The sequence below is a fragment of the Hippocampus guttulatus genome, chromosome 20, assembly GCF_054856545.1.
Source record: "Hippocampus guttulatus isolate MCC_2025c chromosome 20, RoL_Hgut_1.0, whole genome shotgun sequence".
NCBI classification, from domain to species: domain Eukaryota; kingdom Metazoa; phylum Chordata; class Actinopteri; order Syngnathiformes; family Syngnathidae; genus Hippocampus; species Hippocampus guttulatus.
This window is the reverse complement of record NC_141280.1, coordinates 4,920,520-4,940,599: the sequence shown is the minus strand read 5'-3', so window position 1 is coordinate 4,940,599 and position 20,080 is coordinate 4,920,520. Positions and strand designations below refer to the sequence as shown.

The 20,080-nt window shown below is 46.3% G+C and overlaps 1 protein-coding gene across 5 annotated transcripts in view; it reads right to left on the bottom strand.

The window, feature by feature from the left end:
* Positions 1–20,080, bottom strand: part of LOC147187665 (kelch-like protein 29) — a 115,359-nt gene that overhangs the window by 52,066 nt on the left and 43,213 nt on the right. For 4 of the 5 annotated variants that reach the window (XR_015097600.1, XM_086099976.1, XM_086099975.1 and 1 more), the window contains 2 exons: positions 10,047–10,185; positions 7,737–8,228 (listed from right to left, as the gene is read on the bottom strand). Coding sequence is in view for 4 of the 5 variants with exons in the window: in XM_086099976.1 (XP_085956102.1) it covers positions 7,737–8,228; positions 10,047–10,185 (631 nt within the window). In the remaining variant the exon portion in view is untranslated. Of the gene's footprint in view, positions 1–7,736; positions 8,229–10,046; positions 10,186–10,309; positions 13,054–20,080 lie in introns of those variants that run through there. The other variant, XM_086099978.1, reaches the window with a different exon arrangement.

Genomic DNA, 20,080 nt, shown 5'->3' with positions numbered 1-20,080 from the left:
TTTTTGCCTCGGCGACCACCGAAGCTGCCTTCCGCTTGGCCAGTCGATACCCGTCAGCTGCCTCTGGGGTCCCACAGGCCATAAAGGCTCGATAGGACTCCTTCTTCAGCTTGACGGCATCCCTTACTGCTGGTGTCCACCAGCGAGTACGGGGGTTGCCGCCACGACAGGCACCAACCACCTTACGGCCACAACTCAGATTGGCCGCCTCAACAATAGAGGCACGGAACATGGTCCACTCGGGCTCAATGTCCCCCGCCTCCCCCGGAACATGGGAAAAGCTCTGTCGGAGGTGGGAGTTGAAACTCCTTCTGACAGGGGATTCCGCCAGACGCTCCCAACAAACCCTCACAATACGTTTGGGTCTGCCAGGACGGACCGGCATCTTCCCCCACCATCGGAGCCTACTCACCACCAGGTGGTGATCAGTTGACAACTCCGCCCCTCTCTTCACCCGAGTGTCCAGAACATGCGGCCGCAAATCCGATGATACAACTACAAAGTCGATCATCGAACTGCGGCCTAGGGTGTCCTGGTGCCAAGTGCACATATGGACACCCTTATGCTTGAACAAGGTGTTCGTTATGGACAATCCGTTGCGAGCACAGAAGTCCAATAACAAAACACCACTCGAGTTCTGATCGGGGGGGCCGTTCCTCCCAATCACGCCCCTCCAGGTCTCACTGTCATTGCCCACGTGAGCATTGAAGTCCCCCAGCAGAACAAGGGAGTCCCCAGCAGGAGTACTCTCCAGCACACCCTCCAAGGACTCCAAAAAGGGTGGGTATGCTGAGCTGCTCTTTGGTGCATATGCACAAACAACAGTCAGGACCCGTCCGCCCACCCGAAGGCGGAGGGAGGCAACCCTCTCGTCTACCGGTGTGAACCCCAATGTACAGGCACTGAGCCGGGGGGCAATGAGTATGCCCACACCTGCTCTGCGCCTCTCACCTTGAGCAACTCCAGAGTGGAAGAGAGTCCAACCCCTCTCGAGAGAACTGGTACCAGAACCCAGGCTGTGTGTGGAGGCAAATCCGACTATATACAGTCGGAAATTCTCTGCCTCACACACCAGCTCGGGCTCCTTCCCTGCCAGAGAGGTGACATTCCATGTCCAAAGAGCTAGCTTCTGCAGCCGAGGATCGGACCGCCAGGGTCCCCGCCTTTGGCTGCCGCCCAGCTCACATTGCACCCGACCCCTTTGGCCCCTCTCATGGGTGGTGAGCCCATGGGAAGGGGGACCCACGTTGCCTCTTCGGGCTGTGCCCGGCCGGGCCCCATGGGTGTAGGCCCGGCCACCAGGCGCTCGCCAACGAGCCCCACCTCCAGGCCTGGCTCCAGAGGGGGGCCCCGGTGACCCGCGTCCGGGCAAGGGAAACCTTGGTCCATATATTTTTGTCATCATAAGGGGTCTTTGAGCCGTGCTTTGTCTGGCCCCTCACCTAGAACCTGTTTGCCATGGGTGACCCTGCCAGGGGCATTAATCCCCAGACAACTTAGCTCCTAGGATCATTGGGACACACAAACCCCTCCACCACGGTAAGGTGACGACTCACGGAGGGGGCTCACAATAATCAACGAGTTATTAATTAAGACCGACATTTCAAATGTTAAATTAGTTGTTGAATCGCTATTTATATCGTTTATCATCCAGATCCAAATAAACTCAAAATTGTCTCGTGCCGGATAGCGAATGAGGAGCTACTTTCAAAACTGGCTAATTGTTTTTTTTTTTTTTGCAATAACTACGAATATTTTAAATATAAAAATTGACATTAAGTGAATCTTAAATTCACTCGCCTGAAACACTTTGTCAAAATCAAAATAACCTGACATTTGACACAAATTGTGTGTGCAAGCACGGCGCAAAGGCCTCAAGTTACTTTCACAGCGTTTCTTAGTTTTTTTTTTATACCCTTCACACTCGTAGCGCGTTTATGACTCGCCGCATTTCTCGCCGACTCTTCGGCATGTCGACAAACACAATAACAACATTTTCGCGTCAGCTGAGCCCTTTAAGATAAATGTCACCGCGTACGTGTCGCGTGTTTACCGGGCAACATCCTAAAAGTCAAAGCGGCTCAAGCGGGAAGGTCAGCGGCGGGGGCTATGCGACGCTTGCCTTTGATCCCATTCGGGAGGGGTGGGGGGCAAAAAAAAAATACATAGTGTCTCTCTTTCATGATTTTTCGGACCATGTTTAAATATGGCAGCTGTGACCTTCATTTTTTTTTTTTGAAGACAGACAACATTTAGAGCGTTAAGAGATGCTAATAAACAACACCGCGCTAAACCGCTAACCCACATACGGTGAACTATTCCTTACAGTATTAAACGTCAATGGTCATGAAGCATATTGTTATCTGTTATGTTACTGTATCGATACGCTAGTCACGAATACCGACGTGGCGCTAAACCCTGCCGGCATCGGTTTCAATAGCAATACTGTAACGTACCGTCCCACCGTCTGTTGCTATGCCACGTGGATGAAATAGCATGAAATCGCGGCTGTATGACATCCGCTACCGACAAATAACGGCATTGTGATGTATCGCGTCGTCACGCGTTATACAATACACTCTCCACGCAACCGCATCAAGTATCGACACCGTGACAACTGTAATATATCGTCATGTGACGCTCGCAGAAACGCCACAATGAAAAGTCAATAATGCTGCGATTCGGCGTCGTTCGATAACATTACGTTATCTGTGCCGCCGGCATGGCATTTTCCCATCGCACCTAAGATGTCTCGATTGCAGTCGGGAGCCCATTATCATCCGTCTACGTTGCAGACAAACTATCAATCTCCCCCTGCCCCCCTACCGTGCCGACCTTGCTGCTAACTCCCAGGAATAATAAGATGGAAAGGGGGAGCGACTCCTGCAATTGTCTGCTCCTGTCATTAGTATTTATTAGATGTCCTGCATGCATTATCAAAGCCATTTAAAAGTTTTCTGGGCAGAAGTTTGACACGGGCACGGCCGACATCGTCGAACGGCGCCTGCGCCAACGGAGGGCCGCTAGCGTCGGCTGCAATTAGGCCTTCTCATTAGGAAAAAACATCCGCCGCACCTCAGAAAAGGCTTCCGGTAGCATCTGCCGTGCTTACCGGCTAGTCTTTCTTCTGCCTTTAACTTGTTGCGGTTCTATTTTAACTTGATCAGAATACGACTTAAAAAGGCTGAATGGCTCAAAACTTGGTTTTAGTTGAATACGGCGAAATATTGAGTTTTGATTGTCGGCCCTCGGAGACCTTGACTTCAAAACATGCCATCACATTCTGAGCTGGGAATGATCACTCGGGCTTTCGTGCCCTCACATCACGAGTGTCGCAGTCTTCTCTTTACCTGTCTGAACAAAAACTCAGTCCTTTTCGAGCAGGTTTTCACATAATGCAAGCTCTTTCAGAGCATTTTGGACAGATTTTTCAAGTCCTGTCGAATTTTATATACATAAATACACACCTACAGGGACATTCATATTTTAAGGTGCTGTATACAGTTCTTTGTTTATTTTTGGCTGTCTAGCAAAACAAATACCGGGGCGGTGAAAATATGAGGTTGTATCGGTTTATAGCCACGCGACTTGAATCACACGCGTTGTAAATGTCTCCTCGTGTCGGTTTGTGCCCCGGAAATCAACTTTATTTGATGGGCTTTCATGGCGGCTCGTATAGTTTTTCCGTTAAGTTTCCCGAGGGGGCGGGGGCAAGAAGCTTCCCGGAGCCAAATGGACTCCAGCTATTTCTAAATCTTTCTTGCTTGTTTTCTACTTGGAACAGGTGTATTTATTTTCGGGGTCTCAAACATGAAAAGCCAAAACTCACTCAAGTAGTGCCCAATCAAAAATCGAAAAAAAATGACAGCGCGTTCAAGATCATCATGGTAGTGATGATCTTGAAAACTCTGAGGGACCTACAGAAGGTGCTAACAAGTCTGCCACGAAAGAACGGCGGAGCGGGGCGAGTCAAAATAACGACAAGGCGTCATAGGCGGGAAGGAAAAGAATAAATCAAAGCGCAACCGAGTGGTGAGACAACAAAAGGCGACGCGATCGCGTCAACGGAAGCAAAAGTGGCTTGTCGAAAAGAGGGCAGGTGCGGGGTGGGAAGGGGACGCTCTCAGGACGCCATTATGCATGTACAACCTGATCTGTCAGAGCCGCGGGTTGGGCCGGCGACGTTCACGAGCTTTATCTCCGAGATCCGGGTGATTAATGAAGCCGTCGCCGCATTGTGCACGCGAGGAAGTGGGCAAGGGATGATCAATCTTAATGAGCTATCCGCTGTCCGTGCATTAACTGCAGGCGGGTAGAATGTACGGACGGGGGGGCTCCTCGTCTTTAAAATATGATGAGGGAGAAAGCGTGATGTTGGAGTCGGCCTTCCTGCCGCCGACGTATTCCCAACCACCTCGCCCCCACTTCCCCTCTCTCGCGAGCTCCATAGGGGCAAAAGATGTACAAGAAAGTTTTGGATGAAAGCCACGCTCTTCCCAGCTAAAACCGCAGAGCACTAATGACGAGGGCCGGGCATAAAAACGATTAACCGACCCACTAACCCTAGTTAGTACACATTGAAAACCCAATTTGACAGTGCCATTGACGGCTCTTGAAGTCGAAAGGTCCATTGTTTTACCTGCAGTGGTGGTGAATGAGTGAAGTCATACCCACTAAACCCCAGGTGTCAAAGTTAAGGCCCGGGGGCCAGATGCGGCCGCCACATCATTTTCTGTGGCCCGCAAAAGCAAATCATCTGCATGAACGTCCATGATCCTAAATCTGTACCGAAATCTCAAATTGTAATCGTAATTTAAAACATTTCGCAATACTTTTCTGACCTGGTTCACACTCACTATAGTCATGCAACAAACAACTAGTTGACTAATTTCAAAACTAGCAATGCTTAATTTTTTTGGTGGACAAATAATCATATGACGACTGATCAATAAATGTTGGATCATATGACCTTTCTGTTAGCAACCAATTCAGTCATCCACCTCCTGTAACAAAACAGGCAAATCAGCAACAACTTACGCCAGAGCGCTAACATAGCCTAAACTAAACCCGAACAACAACCAACTAACGCTTGACACGTACAGTTTTACAAAGAATCCAAATTTTCCACAGTTTACATTGCCAACGGATATATGCGTTCGAATCAATCCCATTTCCGAGCTCGACCGCGCTGAGCTCGACACTCGCACACCCCGTGGCTGATAGTCATCAGGACAAGAGGATCGATTTAAACAAGCTCCTCAATATACTCTCCCAGCCCGGTGCCCCGCACTGTTTTACGAGCCCTTTAATCAACAATGTCAGTCACCTCCGCTGACGGCGGAGTCTGCCCAAGTCAGGCGCAACACTTATTTGAGTTACAATAGGAGTAAAATGTAAACGTAAAGAGGAGGAGAGGTGCACGCCGTCGACAGGCGGGTATTACCGGGAGTGCCTGCTGTGGGCAGTGAAACGAGGTGGGCAAAATTATAGAGCGGAGGAATGAAACATCACAGCGGGAGACGAAGTTAAAAGTGCACACGAGGCAGATGATACGCTGCACTTTCCCGTTCCCTGAAATATGCAACGAACCCTATCTAATGCTCACCATTTTAAACAGCCATTTAACTCATTTAGAATTTGTCAATGGCTTTCGGTAGGGAGAAAAACGCACCCGTTTTGATCCATCTCAGGGGTCGGCCATTCTGCCAGTTGCTGTTGACCGAAAATGACATCACAGTGCCAACGGTGAGTGCGCATAGAACATATTTTTGTGAAGTTTCACAAACCCCTATTCATGAGCCCTAAACCCAAACTATCCGTCCAACCTTCCGTCTCATTTCCTCGTCCGCTTGTACGGTCATGACAACATCGTAAAGTCACAAATCCAACGGTGGTTTAAGACCGTAGGTATACAGCTTTGTTTGCCAGGCATGCGCACATGACGGCGGGTGACGAGAATCCCAACGCAGGCACGTATCGGCACACGTGCGCGCAAAGAATAGAATGTCGTTCGAGCGGAGCAAAGACAAATTGCTGCCTTTGAAGATGAGGCGCAATTTCTGCCACGATGCTTTCTGCAAGGCTGTCATCTGTCAGAATGCCCACACCCAAATCAGAGAGACACACACACACATTTAGCGGCCTGTTGTGTGCGTGCGCGTGTGGATTAAAAGTGCCGTCAGCATCTCCAGCATCAGGCCGCTTTGCCATCAAACGGCGTTGTCCTCGCAGCGAGCAACTCGTAAAGAAGCAATGACATCACTTGAGAGGACTTGGCTAGTTCAGCTCTTTGTCAAGCAATCGCTTGGAAACGTCACCGGCGAGTCATTTCATGTTAGCGGCATAAAATGCGCTTCTTACTTCCTGTTTGACTTCACAGAGAGTGCCGAAACTGATTTCTGGTGCAACGACTGGGCCAAAAGCAGCGGCAACATCAGTTGGTTGCTTGTCTTTACTGCAAATACAATTCTGCAGAGCCTCCAATTCATCTTTCCCAACAATTTTTAAAAAAAATTTATTTTTACAAACGGTCCCTTTAAAAAATTATATACATTAGAAATAATAAAATGAATACGGGCAATATTTATTAGGTTAAAATAAACTTTTTTTTTGCCGCCAAGTTTATTTATCCTGGCATCTGAACAAAAATATGTCATCACCATTTTTGGGGAATTTTATTTTATTTTTTTTCTTATCCCTTCGTAAACCGGTTTGTGGACTAGCAGTAATGTGTATTTTATTTTTTTTTACTTTTCCATTCATGTTTTATTGTCTCTTAACCACATTGGATTATTCTGGCCTGCCAGGTTTGGACGTTTATTGGTATCACTACATTTCAGCATGTGTTCGGTGCCAGTGCCATATAGGTTAATTGATTGAAAATGTAATTACAAGATCGGAGGCTAATAATCCCTCAGGCCGGAATCCCTTCTGCAGAAAACTTCTCGTCCTACGATGCCGCGACAGCCGTCGAGCAATAACATTCTGGTCCCTCTTAGTGGGAGGTCAACGCAGCCGCGCGCGTATAGGTTTAATGGATCATGACAGCCGATTCAACACGCCGGAGGCAGCAAAAATTCTCATTTTATAGAGAGCAGGCTGAGCCGACAATCCTGTCTAATTGTCCGTTTGCAATTCTACCTACAGTCTCATTTCAATGTAGAGCGGGCAGGCCACAAAATAATTGCTTTTCTGCAATCTACGAGTTCATTTGCCTTTGTTTTATTGATCGCAATGAGTAGGGGGGTGCGGGAAGGGGGGTTTGGTGGTGGTGGTGAAAACAATCTAAACCTAAATGAAAAGCTTCATTAAATGTGAAAATTGTACCGTGAATTGCAAACATCTGTTTCTGATGCGTCCCTGCATTGCAAACTCCCAAGGTTAAAACCAGACGGCAAATTCAGCTTGCAGGCTGTGAATCAACTTTGCAAAAAAAGGAAAAAAAAAAAACGGCGCAGAGGTAGGCACTGGTCAGATTTGTAAGGGTCGATGGTTTGGGGTGTCAGGACAGACCTGGTTTATCAGTAAAGGCGCTTTAGTTGAGTCTGAGGTTGAAGAAGGCATGTTAGTCTGCAGACTCTGTGTTCAATTTGGGTCTGTCGAATTGAACAACACAAAGTAAATCTACTGGCAGAAGAAGCCGTGACTTCTTCAGTTGCATGAATGGCAACAAGCGGCTCGAAAAGTTGATTGCACTTTCTGCCATCTAATAGGGGCCCAAACAGCTCCTTGCTCACCTTTGGGATGTCCCGGATCGCTGAACTCGTACTTCCCCATGCCGACAGTCCGTAGCATCTGCAGCCCGTTCAGACCCTCTTGATTGTCGGTGGCGGCCGGCGGGGCGTTCGCGACGACCGGAACATGGGCGGCGGCCCCCTGTCCATTGCTGAGCTGGATGAGGCCCGGGTGGTGGGCGCTCAACTGGCCGTTGCCCATCATGCCGTGAGGACTGGGGTGCACCACGTGGTTGGACGGAGCGGTGGCGTAGGGAGGCTGGCCGGGCATGCTCAGCACCATGGCGGGCGGCTGCGGGGTGGACTGCGGCCTCAGCTGGAAGTGGGCGGTCATGAGGGAGTGCTGATGATGGGACGGCGGCACCGAGGTCACCCCGATGATGGGCGACTGCGCCGTCACGCTGTGGTTGTAGGAGGGCGGATGCGGGAGGGCGTAGGTGTGAGGCAGGAGGCTGGGCTGGCTGACGGTGGTGACCGGCGCCACCCAGGCGGGAACTGCAAAGCAGAAACAAGAACACGATTCAACCAAGGAACCCTCGCCAAGGCTAATACAAAATCAATCAATCCATCAGTCAAGTTAAATGAAGCAGAAAAATCCAACCAGTCATACCCCAATACAAGCGAGACATGCTAATTGACAGGCAGTGTTCAGTCTGTTTAAAAGTCTGTTCATGATTAAAATGTTATTGGATTTCCTACATGTAGTTGGAGGCAAGTGAAGTTTTGATTGATTTTACAATCCCCAAAAAAATGAAACTTCAAACTCGTAACCTTTCGTGTAAAAGTAAGACTGACTTGTTTCCAGCGCTAATGCTAGCTACGTATTGGGAGCGCTGCTATTTTGTTAAAATTGGAGAGAGAGAATGTGACGATCACAACGATGGACTTTTATAATTAGATGGCACATTTCTTTTGCTGCAGCTTAATATAACATCCGTGGGTTTTTTTTGTATATTACTCAGCATTGCAGAAATAGTGGGGAATGCCCCACTATTTCGCTTTTTTCGTCTTGAAATGTAATTCTGCTTATTTTTTTCCACACGAGTTTCAAAAACATTCGTCCAGCTGCTGCACCGCTGACAGCCAAGGCTGCATAAGAACATTTTTTTCTTCCTTATAAACGCATGCAAACCTCCCTAATGTTTAATTAACCCCCGTGTAAGATCAACATCATCGTGAGGGTTTCGCAAAGAGCAAACGCATTGCTTGTGCTTTTTTTCCCCACTGTGGACGATGTGTTTATCCACACACTCAGAGCCAATCATTTCCTACCCCGAGGCGCTCGGAGCGAAGGGTGTGCCGGGAAGACACAAACATATTCGACCTAAATGATGCCTCCCTGCCATAGTAGGCCTCCCTGCCACCTTCTAAAAATAACTGAACGCTGAGTGAAAAGGCCAAAGTCCAAACGATGCCAAAAAAAAAAAATAGAAAAAAGAAAGAAATAAAGGAAGCACTCACATTCATTACGCTGGAGGTGCTGATAGGAAAGTCACAAGTCAGTCAGCTAACTGGTATTGCCAACCTGTCAATTGCTCATTGCCAATTATTTTTTGTTGATTTTTTTAGCTCCTAAATGCAACATTTTTGACCCTACAAAACAAATTTCCTAAAAAAATAAAATAAAATTACCGGTATTATGTGGCCTCAGGATGACTCAACTGCAGAAGCAATGATGTTAGGCCTTTACTTTATTTGTCAACATTTTATTGTAACTCAACTGATGTAATTATTGTAACTAACTGTAATTATTGTATTAGCATTTTGTTTTATTTCTTTATTTTTTTTTTAACGTACAATTTGTTGCCTACGTATTGGTATTCGCTTTTATTACTACGAATCGGTCAATCAATCACAAGGTTGTTGCAATAGGGCTCTCAATTGTCCCAGTTCGTTGCCGTGACACCGCTGTCTGCTGGTGTTCTTGTTTGAAAAAGAGACATTTCGGGTGAGTCGAGGCAGGTCAGTGAAGGAAATTAACTGCTCTGGGGCAAAGCCGTTCTGGGGTGGCTTCATTACAATAAGTCTGAAGGGGGGGGAAAGAAAAAAAAAGGAGGAGGAGAAGGAAAAATAGAGACAAGGGCATGAATAGCAGACGACTACATTAGAGCGTCGACAGCGTTTTTGACATGGGCTGTTAAGACCGCTAAGGTGGTTTCTCTGCAAGTACGATCTTGACATTTTGTATAATGATATGCGCGATTAGGCCGCTTTATGCAGCACAAAAAAAGCAGCTGTTTGTACATTATGCAGGATGGTAAGTGCATGTAAAGAGAGCATGTTGGAAAAGCACTGTTGAATTTTGTGCGTTACCCGTAGCCTCGCCATCTCGATGCAGCTTACTGGGCGGCTCGTCCGTGTCCCAGGGGGTGAGCTGATTGATGGGCGTCTGTCCCCACCTCACGCCCGGAGCGAGCAGCAGGCCGGAGCTTTGGTTGTCCCCAGGAGACACCTGCAATCACACCAACAACAACACATTAATACAGATTATTACTAAACCGGTATTTTCCCCTAAATTGTGACAAAATATTACATACAAGGACTTGGCGGTTCAGTGGTTAGCGTGTTGAACTCACAGTGCAGAGGTCGTGGGCTCGATCCCGGCTCCAGCCTCCCTGTGTGGAGTTTGCATGTTCTCCCTGGGCCTGCGCGGGTTTTCTCCGGGTATTCCGGTTTCCTCCCACATTTCCCAAAACATGCATGGCAGGCTGATTGAACACTGGTTCGGAAAATGGATGGATGATGCACTTCCCACCTTCATTTTGGGCCAATTAAGAGCTCTGTTTTGTGATTTAATCACATTTTTGTTCTTGGAAATAATAATTTGAAATATCTCCTTTGTTTAACCAGGTAAGGCAATTGAAAACAGTTTTTTATTTAAAACAATGGAGGCAATTTAGGGTTCAGGTCTTGTCCAAGGACACATTTTGGAACTCCTGCAGCCAACTATGTCACTTGATCATCGTCCGGCTGGTCATGCAAAAACCGCAATTCTGAATAGAGTGAAGATGTGCTTTGCTTTGTCCATCCAAATAAAGTGTTTTTATTTTCACACCTGCTATGCGAAAAATCGTGTTTTGTGAAGTAGAAATGTTATCAGCCGAGTGCAGGCTGATGTAACGCTGGCTCAATCACCGCCGGACCCCATGGGACATCTTTTTCCCCCCCATTTCACCCGCCGCTTTGCCGTCTGGGCTCGGCCGAGTGCTGCGGGTTTTCAAGGGTTCAGCGCTGAAGCCGGATTCCCCTCCGCTTGGCCTTGGGAGTTAATAGAAAAGACCCCGATCCCCTCTGAGTGGCGCTCCGGACCTCCATTTCATTGTCCTGCCTGACCCCGCAGCGACGCAGTTTGGCTTCAGAATTCACAAGCAGCGTTATCATACAGAACCCATCCAGTACTAGTCATCATCAAAGTAGTATTAGAAACTAGTCGTATAGTAGTAGAGGGGTTCTTATCATTTTTACACCAAGTGCTACCTAGAAAAATTCCAAGCTCTTAAATATAACTGAAATGCACTTAGCAAACGTACTGTACTGAATTAAACATTTTGAAGCCGCTGCAACATAAACGTTTACGTATGAGCTGTTGCAAAACAAGCCTCTGCTTGAAATCAGAGAAGGTTCTTCGACTTGGTGATGCAGCAAGCGGCTCGCTGCAAGTTGCTTCAGTATTCTTCTTCAATTATATGCTCGTGATCATGAGGCGGCTTGGGTTTGTGTGACAGCAGCTGTAAAATAAATGGTCAATAGAAGTAAACCCGAAACGGAACCCTGGGGAACGCCCTTTGCAACAATGTTGTATTGTGGGATGAAAACTCGGTTTCAAACGGGCAGACAAGTTCAATGTGTGTCCACTCGGAGATAAATCCCTACTGGAGTTTCTCTGACAGCTGTGTGCGCCTTTGCGTGTGCGTACGATGGAAGCCAAAGACACCCCCCCCCCAATTGCAAAAAAATAAAAAAAGAGAGACAAAGGAGTGATGGAGCGAGAGAATGAAGCCCAAGAAGATGAGCTGTCGGCTTCTTTTGTCCACTTCAAGCTGTCAACTCAAACGCTTTACTCAGAGAAGTGCTGCATTCCGGAGACTCGGGGGGTGGGGGTGGGGGGCAAGATTCCTGAGCATATCCAAGGTGAGGAGATACTCTTTCCAGCCCTACCATTTGTTTTAATGAGCAAGCTTCCTCCGATTCCCTCTGCGGTGAAGGAAAACTCATCATTAATGCTGGGAATTCGACCCTCTTACTTGGCCCGCACCCACAAACATGGCCTCATTAAGAAGAATAAGAGTTTATCCAAAACACCCCCCACAAGATTTGTTGTCGCTTCATACTTTGGCCGGATAAATATCCATTTATACTACATGCCAGGAGCAAGGATGTATTTATTAAGACAGTCGACATTCTGCAAGCGGACAAGTTCGAAGAAACAGGAGGATCTTGGTCGGCAGCTGACATTTCCTCTCCATTTTATTTTGCGCGACGTGGTTCCAGTTGCATCAGTTGTGGGTCGCCTATTATCGTCGGCCAGCAGATGCTTTCTGCCCACTGGACAGAAAACATCTGCGAGGTGGGTGGAGGGTATGGGGTGCCAGATAAATAATTTGCGAGCCGGCGCCAAAGCCACTATTGGCTCTGGCCGGGAGTCGAACTCACACACTTGAGTTTGCAGTGCACAGAGTGGCATGCCGTACTGTAATGACATCAATTCATTAGCTAAACCTGCATCAAAAAAAAAAAAAAAAAAGATCCGTTTTCATATGCTGCAAACATCTTGGGTAATATTGGAAAAAGGCTCCCAGCAGGATGGAGCCATATTGCTACAATCAACTTATTGGAACATATACCGACCCCCCCCCCCTCAAAAAAAAACATGTTTATGCCTAAATGCATACAGGCGGTGCAGAAGGGGTCTACAAGGCACAGAGTAATGCAATAAAAAGATATTGCAACTGTAAATATTTATATGTATGATAACTTGCTCAATAAAACGCAACATGGGGGGGGCGTACATAAATGCAGACAATGAGATTGCGAAATCAGTTATGACGACGGACACTTTGTATTTTAATGGCCTTAAAAAATAAAATAAAATCCATCGCCGTGAACAAACAGGAAGCCAGCTATTTTGGATGCAATTGGACATGCAGCCATTACACTTTGGCTAAGTCCTACTGAGAAACTTGTTCAAATAAAATGAAGCACATAAAATAGCTTGGCGACAAGATATAACAAAATATTATTGCCTAAGACGTGTTAGGATGTGGGTCTAGCATAACGATTTCCAATGATCAGTTAGAGGACAGACACTGGGATGTCACATAACCCCCTCCCCCCCTCCCAACCACACACACACACACACGTGACATCCTCATCATGATGGTGATTTTGTCAGCTGACACCTGTCGCCATCTTGCCGTGGCATGCGACGAGGGTCTTGAGCCGAGCAAGGACGTCCGCTGCCCGCCGCCCGCCGCCATCTGCCCAGAATGTTTGTGGGGCGCAGGGAGCACCTCAATGGGATGCGGCAGATTTTGGATTGCTTTGAGACGTCGGTCACAGTCAAATGAATCGCTCTGCCGTTTTGTGTCTGACTTCCTATTAAGACGGCGAATTTTATTTTATTATTATTTTTTTTTAATCAAACATTACACAAGAAAGAACATTTTTTTCATCAAAAAAAAACATCAGGAACAGGAAAATGGTGTTCTGTATTTTCCTGTTCCTGATGTTTTTTTTTTTAAATATATCTTTTTGGATCTATTTTTGCTCTTTTAAAAAAGGCGCTTCAGGTTATTAAGACGTTACTTTGTTTTATTTCGCTGTTGTTTTGGGCAATGGTCTCTTCCAATACAAGAGGACCTGTGTGGTGTTGCTTATATTAAAATGCACCACCACCTCCACAAATCTGCTCGCTATCTCAGGGGAGACGCGCGTAAACAAATTTAATCAAGGCTCTATATTACTCCCAACATAGAAATAACACCTGTTTGTAATTGCACGCAAGGAAGGAGGAAAAGGAGGACCGTGCATGCAAGTAAATTCATGAAGTCCATCAACTTGCTACCACTGCTTTCCCACCTTACAAAATGTCAAAGTATCAGATGATAAAATACACAAACGTGGCTGGCTTCCCCTTTCGATCGCTTCCTCCATTGACATACCGTCAGCTTGTAACTACAAAACGCTGAAGAAGAAGGAGAAGCAGAAAGAGTTTGCAGGGAAATGAAATTCATGAAAGCCATCTGCTTGCAAGCAGCCTTCTCCCCCGCCCTTTGGCGAAGCTCGGACAGACATGGCAGACTTGGCTGAAATGTGGAAGCTGATGGGAATAATGGTTCTTTCTCCTAGAAATATCCATCGCCTCCTGACACCGATGACTATATACTGTATATAAAATTAAACTGCTAGTTGTGCGGTCCGAAAGTGAGTGACAACCAACGAGTCGCATTCACTCCCAATTACAGGCGAGAACTCGTCTCCATGGCAACATGGCGTCACCTGAATGTGAAGCCGATTAGGTCCGGGTGTCCCCGCGTGCTGCTGTGTCCAATCTATTGGGCTGCAAAACTGCTGCACATCTTGCACAAGTGAGTAAACAAAGTGGGTGGCGGGGGGGGATCCCATTTTTGTCAAGTTAACTCTAAAACTCATTTGTATTCTCTGGCATTTGATTCGGCCTGACTCAGCCTTGATCCTAGTTTTACTGTTTTATGCTTTCTTCGTTATTACTTTATTTTATTGTTATATATATGATATTTGCTCCATGTACAGCACTCTGTATACAGCGATGGTGGTTTTAAAGTGGTCTATAAATACAGTTGAGTTGAGTAAATGGTGAAGTATCACATGCAGATGTGAACTCATGATTGAAATCTGTTTTCATTTTAACTTTAGAATTTTTTTTAAAATTCCTACTGTCACCTGGGCTGGCATGCGCCATGTTTCCAAGCATCATAACATGCGCATCCGACATCCACTCGCGCTTAACGCTGACCCCCTGGCAGCGTGGCAGACTGACATCATGAAAATAACACTATCGTCTGCCGGGTATATATGGCGTTGATGCGCCGTGGAGCGGCTACAGATACGCTCGGTGATTTCTAGCCTGGGGGGAGGGCTGCCACCCTGATGGCTTGGACGCTACAATTGCGAGATTGCCGACATGCTCGAGTGGGAAAGCGGAGCTAATATCCTCCGAGTGCTCAGACCTCTCAGCGCTCGCAGCATTCCTTTTGTGTTCTTGTTTGTGCGAGACAAGCGGCGAACGGGGCCCATCCCGAGGGCATCGAGCAGTTGACTGCATTGAGCTGTGGAGGGCTGCTTCATGCCACGATAAAAGTTTATCGGGAGTGGTCAGCACAAACACATTGGGGGGAAAATCTTTCAACGGATCAACTCGGTACTGTAACTGAAGCGTTTACTGTATGTTGTGTACGCAATCTATAGACTATCAATTTGAAAAAGTATCCAGTCTTTAAATAAAGGGATGGCAATTCAAGGAAAATACAGAATATGAAAAGAAAAACAAACTAAAATGTTCAAACCAAGAAAAGTATTAGAGGAAAAAAAATGGGCTGAAAAAGAAAAAAAATTATATGCATCAATGTTAGATTTTTAAAAAATGATTAAAATAAAAATTAAAAATAATCATTCCTTCTATATATTCAACTTAATATTAAAAAAATACACGCATAAAATACTACCCCCCCCAAAAAATCAATATTTTATAAGTTGCACACTTGTGTTAACACTGAACTGGCTAAATTCTGATTCTACCTTGATTCGGTGTGAAAAACAAAGCAGGAAAAGCGGCCAAAATCACTGTGCGACTTGCTCAGGACTTCCCAGCCCATCGTGGCCAAATCGCCTGTGCCGGGCTGGCAACAAGCAGGCGACCAGCCAGCCGGCCAACAAGCCAGCCAGCCCTCCAAACAAGACCCCCCGCTGCTTCGACAAAAAGCCCGAAAACATCATACTGAAGTGTCTTCAAAGCAAATTGAATCAAGCGCGGCTGCTTTTTGTTTACCCGACATGAGCAGGATTAAGCTGAAGCGGTTGAGGCAAACAACAACATAGACGTCTGATTGAGCCGTAATACCGGAAGCGACACTCATGGCGACTCTTTTTCTGCAAATGTGACTAATTAGCGGCGTAATGCCGCAAAAAAAGCAAGGAGTGCATTCATCAGCGTGCAAATTGGAAGTCAATGAAGCAGCTGGCTAGCTGCAGCTTAGCGCTAGCGATAGCATATCACACTACAAAGCTCTGATAAGTGCAGCCCTCAGGTATAAAGCTTTAATTCGGGGCGACACATCATGCTGTGAGCCCATTTAAAGTAGCAGTAAGTGATTTCAAAAGCAAAAAATAAATACATAAAATCCCCAAGAAAATGCTAATCCTTTATCTGTGTTGCATTGGAATGAAATAAAAGCTACGCGTTTCCGGTAAAATTGTTCCTCGCTGTTGCTTAAAGTGCGAGGACCAAAATATTTTCTGGGCAGCTTCATTCCTACTTTTGAGCTTCCTCTCCTGGGGTAGCTAAAACAATGCCGGACCCCTGCTGGCCCTGCTCAAAGGCAGCTTTTTATTCAACAAGATGAAGCGGTCACCGAGACCCTCAGGGGGGCTCCCAGCATGCATGCCTGTCGTGGTCGGGGGTCTGACCCAGCAGAAGCGAGGTGGGGGGTCTTTAGAGTGAAGCAGGTGGGGAAAAAAAACGAGCCCTGTTTTGACAGTTTTATGAGTTTGGAACTGCCTCCGGTAAGCCTCATACAAGTGCTAAATGCGATAGGCGGCCAATTCAATTAGCTTGGATTGTACATACCAATCAGCATCAAAATATTTGATCGTTTAAGAGCTTTTGTTCATTAGCAATTAGCCGACTCAATTGCGCCATGCATTTAGCTAGCTAGCTTGCTAGATAAGCCTACACTCCATCCATCCATCCATTATCCAAACATCTTATCCTCACGTGGGTTATTTATTTTTTTAAACTTGAAATGGTAAAGGAAAACAGGCAGGCAAAAGCAATCACGAATCACCCCTCTGGAAGTTTTAGGCAAGATCCGCACAGTCATTTGCATCCACGATGGGTGAAACACAAGCATTACAACGCTCACCGAGTGAGCAGGGAAGGATTTTATCGGGTTTAAACACGGGCCAGAGCCGAACTCTTTTATCTGCTCAAGCATAATATTCCCCCTCAAAGTGTCTTCGCACCGAGAGCCCAGTGAAACATGGATTTCATACATGGTTTAATCCTTTAATTTGATCGTTCAAATGCGCCCCTTCTCTGCATGCTTATTTGCACTGTGGAGATTGGTGCTCTTCAGCTCGGTGTAATACGGGGACTGCAGTAAATCTCACATAAGTTTAAATGTTTCTCTTATTCGTCTGAGTGGTCACAGCGAGAAGGTACTTCTTTGACGGTGCTGATTGAATTTTAGTAGAAGAGATATCTAAACGCAGCACGAGCAAAGTCGCAATTGTCAAAGTAGTAGTAGTAGTAGAGTAACTCGCTCAGTAGTGCCCCTTGAAAATGAAAAACTATGTTAGGTTAGGTCTTTCAAGTAGGAACGGAACTCCGTCGGAAACTAAAGACTTCCTCGATCTGGAGGATTTCGAAGGCTGCGTCGAATTTTCCCAGAAGCTGACTTTGGGACTTTCCCCAAGTTCTCAACTACCTGAATTCAACTTGTTTTGCAGCCACAGCAGAGCGCCATAAATCCAGCGTCGGCAGCCAAACAAAGCGGCATAGTAAACAATCAAGATGGCCGTGCTTGATATTCGCTGCGATACATCGCGTGCTTTGATGGGCTCTAATAGAAATTCTGTGTAATACCTGCTGCCGGCATTCCATTAAGACACATTCACGCCGCAAGGCCGCGTGGAGCTTTCTGTTCCACTGAGCACAGCCATTTCCCTTTTCATTTCCTTTTTTTTTTTTTTTTTGCACTGCCCCTTTTTATTATGAAAGGATACCATCATCCCGCGCTGGATTTCAGCACCTGGCGCAGATTCTGCTACAGTGATGGATCACTCCATCATCAGTCCAAAGCTACGCACCGTTGTTCTTCTCTAAAGCCGATTTGTAATTGATTGAAAAGTGCTGCCTGGGTGGGGTGTGTGTGTGTGTGTGTGTATGTGTGTGTTCTCCTCGCACAATTAAGTGTCACGAGCAAAGCATCGATAGCAGTGATCAATGCAGCGTGTTGCAAAAAAACCTAATCCGGCATTGTGTCTGGTCGGGCCATTGATCCGGTCGACAGACTTCATGCCGGGGCCGTCGCAACAGGAAACCGGCGACGGCCGCCTTGATCAGCAAGGAAGGAACACTAACAAAATAGCTTTTGTTCTTCCCTATAACTTGACTGACAAGGTTTCTGTGAGGGGTTTGGAGTCAGGATTTTAGATCTGAGGAGTTTGGAGATGGGGTTATGGTTGGTATAATTTTTGGTTTTCCACTTTTCCCCCCTCAGATTATTTTTCATTTTTATTTCAATAATTTTTTTAATCTAACATAGATGCATATAATTTTTTTTATTAGGTAAAGGTTTCAGGGTTCATGTTAAGGGTTGGGTCTGCAGGGTGGGATTAGGGGTCAAGATTTCGTGTTTAGGATCAGTTTCAGGATCGAGGAAAATTGTTTGGGATTGGGACCTTGCGGGTTAGTGCTACTTTAGGTTTGGTGGTTACTGTCAAGGTAAAAGATTAGGCGTCTCGGGTTACTGTTCAGGGTTCATACTTGAGAGGTGTTATGGTTTGCGGAAAATATTTAAAGTTTAAGGTTAAGGATTGGTTTTGCAATGAGGGTCAGGACTACGGATCAGGGTTAGGGTTTGGATTGAGGATTTCAGGTCAAGGTTTTGGGTAGGGTGTTGGCGTTGGGGTTTAGGTTTGGAGTTTTTAGGCTGATGAGTTAATAAGAGGTTTTTGCTTTTCCCAGTTTCAAAGGACAATGTTTGGATTCTTTGTGCAAATCTCGTTGTCCCACATGTCCACCATTTTTCTAATGTCGTGCTCACTCATGCATGAGAACGCAAACAGACAACAAGATTGTCCTCCATAAATCCACAAAGCAGACGCAGCCTTCCTGACTTACTTACTTTCTTACTTCCCCCGGTTGGAGGATCCTAAAAGTAAACCACCTTCACACTCTGCTGCCTGGATTTGATTTATTAGCTTCTCGCCCGTCTCATCCCGTCGCAGACTCACCGCTTGCTATTTGCATTGAATGGTGAAAATGTCAGCAAATTCCCCTCTTGGGAAGATGATCCTTCACAAAACGACCACGGGGGAGAAATCTCCTTTACTGGTGTGCCCTTCTGTTTCTTAGGCACATTCGTCACGGTACACCAGAAGGTGAATTGAGTCAGGATGCCTTTTAGGCGTCGGGTGGTAACAGTAGAGGGTCGAGGGTCAGGTTTTAAGGGTTTCGGGTTAGGGTTATGGTCAGGGTTGAGAGTTTTGAGGTGTTATGGTTGAGGTCTGGGGGTTGAGAATTTAGTTAAGGGCACAGGTGTCAAACTGAAGGCCCAGGGGCCAGATCTGGCCCAGCACATCATTTTATGTGGCCCGTGCAAGCAAATCATGTTTGTCAACTTGCATGATCTTTGCTGGGATCCTTCCAGGGGAAAAGAAATGGGCCTTCTGGAGTATTTGGCAGCCTCCGAGCAAGTCCGTTGCTCCTTAAGGCAACGTCCATAAGCTAGCTCGTCTGCGCTGATGACTGCTGATTTCATTGGCTCCCAACGAGCATCGCCATCAACGTTTCAAGAATGCGAACGTCGCCATGTTTGGAGACAAACAAATCTGCTTTGAAGCAGACAACCGCAAGAGGGGTGTGTGTGTGGGGGGGGGGGGGGGGGCGGCTGGCGGGAGTGGGATTAAGCAGCGATTTTCCTTTAAGGGGGCCGCATGGAAAGTGTAACGAGGAACGCTGATTGTTAATCAAGGAGATGCCGACTCAGTTGTCTGCTCAGTGACCAATCCCAGCGCGCCCTCAAGGATGGATTAGGACAAAATGTCTGCAGTCTGCTCTCAATCGTATATTATTCCTTGTACGACAATGTGTCCCATTATAAATACAACATAGTTATTTTGCATGAATGTATTGCATCTACTGAAGTACTTTTAAAGTGTGCATTATTGATCGTGTGAAATGATGTCAAACGGAACCGTTTTATTCTACTTTTCAGACTGAATTGAATTAAATATGGTGGGGGGGGGGGGAATGTAAACCGACTGTTTGACATTCCAAGAATGAATAAACTTTAAAAATGACCAATTCAACTGTATTTATTGCTTCTTAAATAATATTTATATAAGTAAATGTAAAGGCATTATTC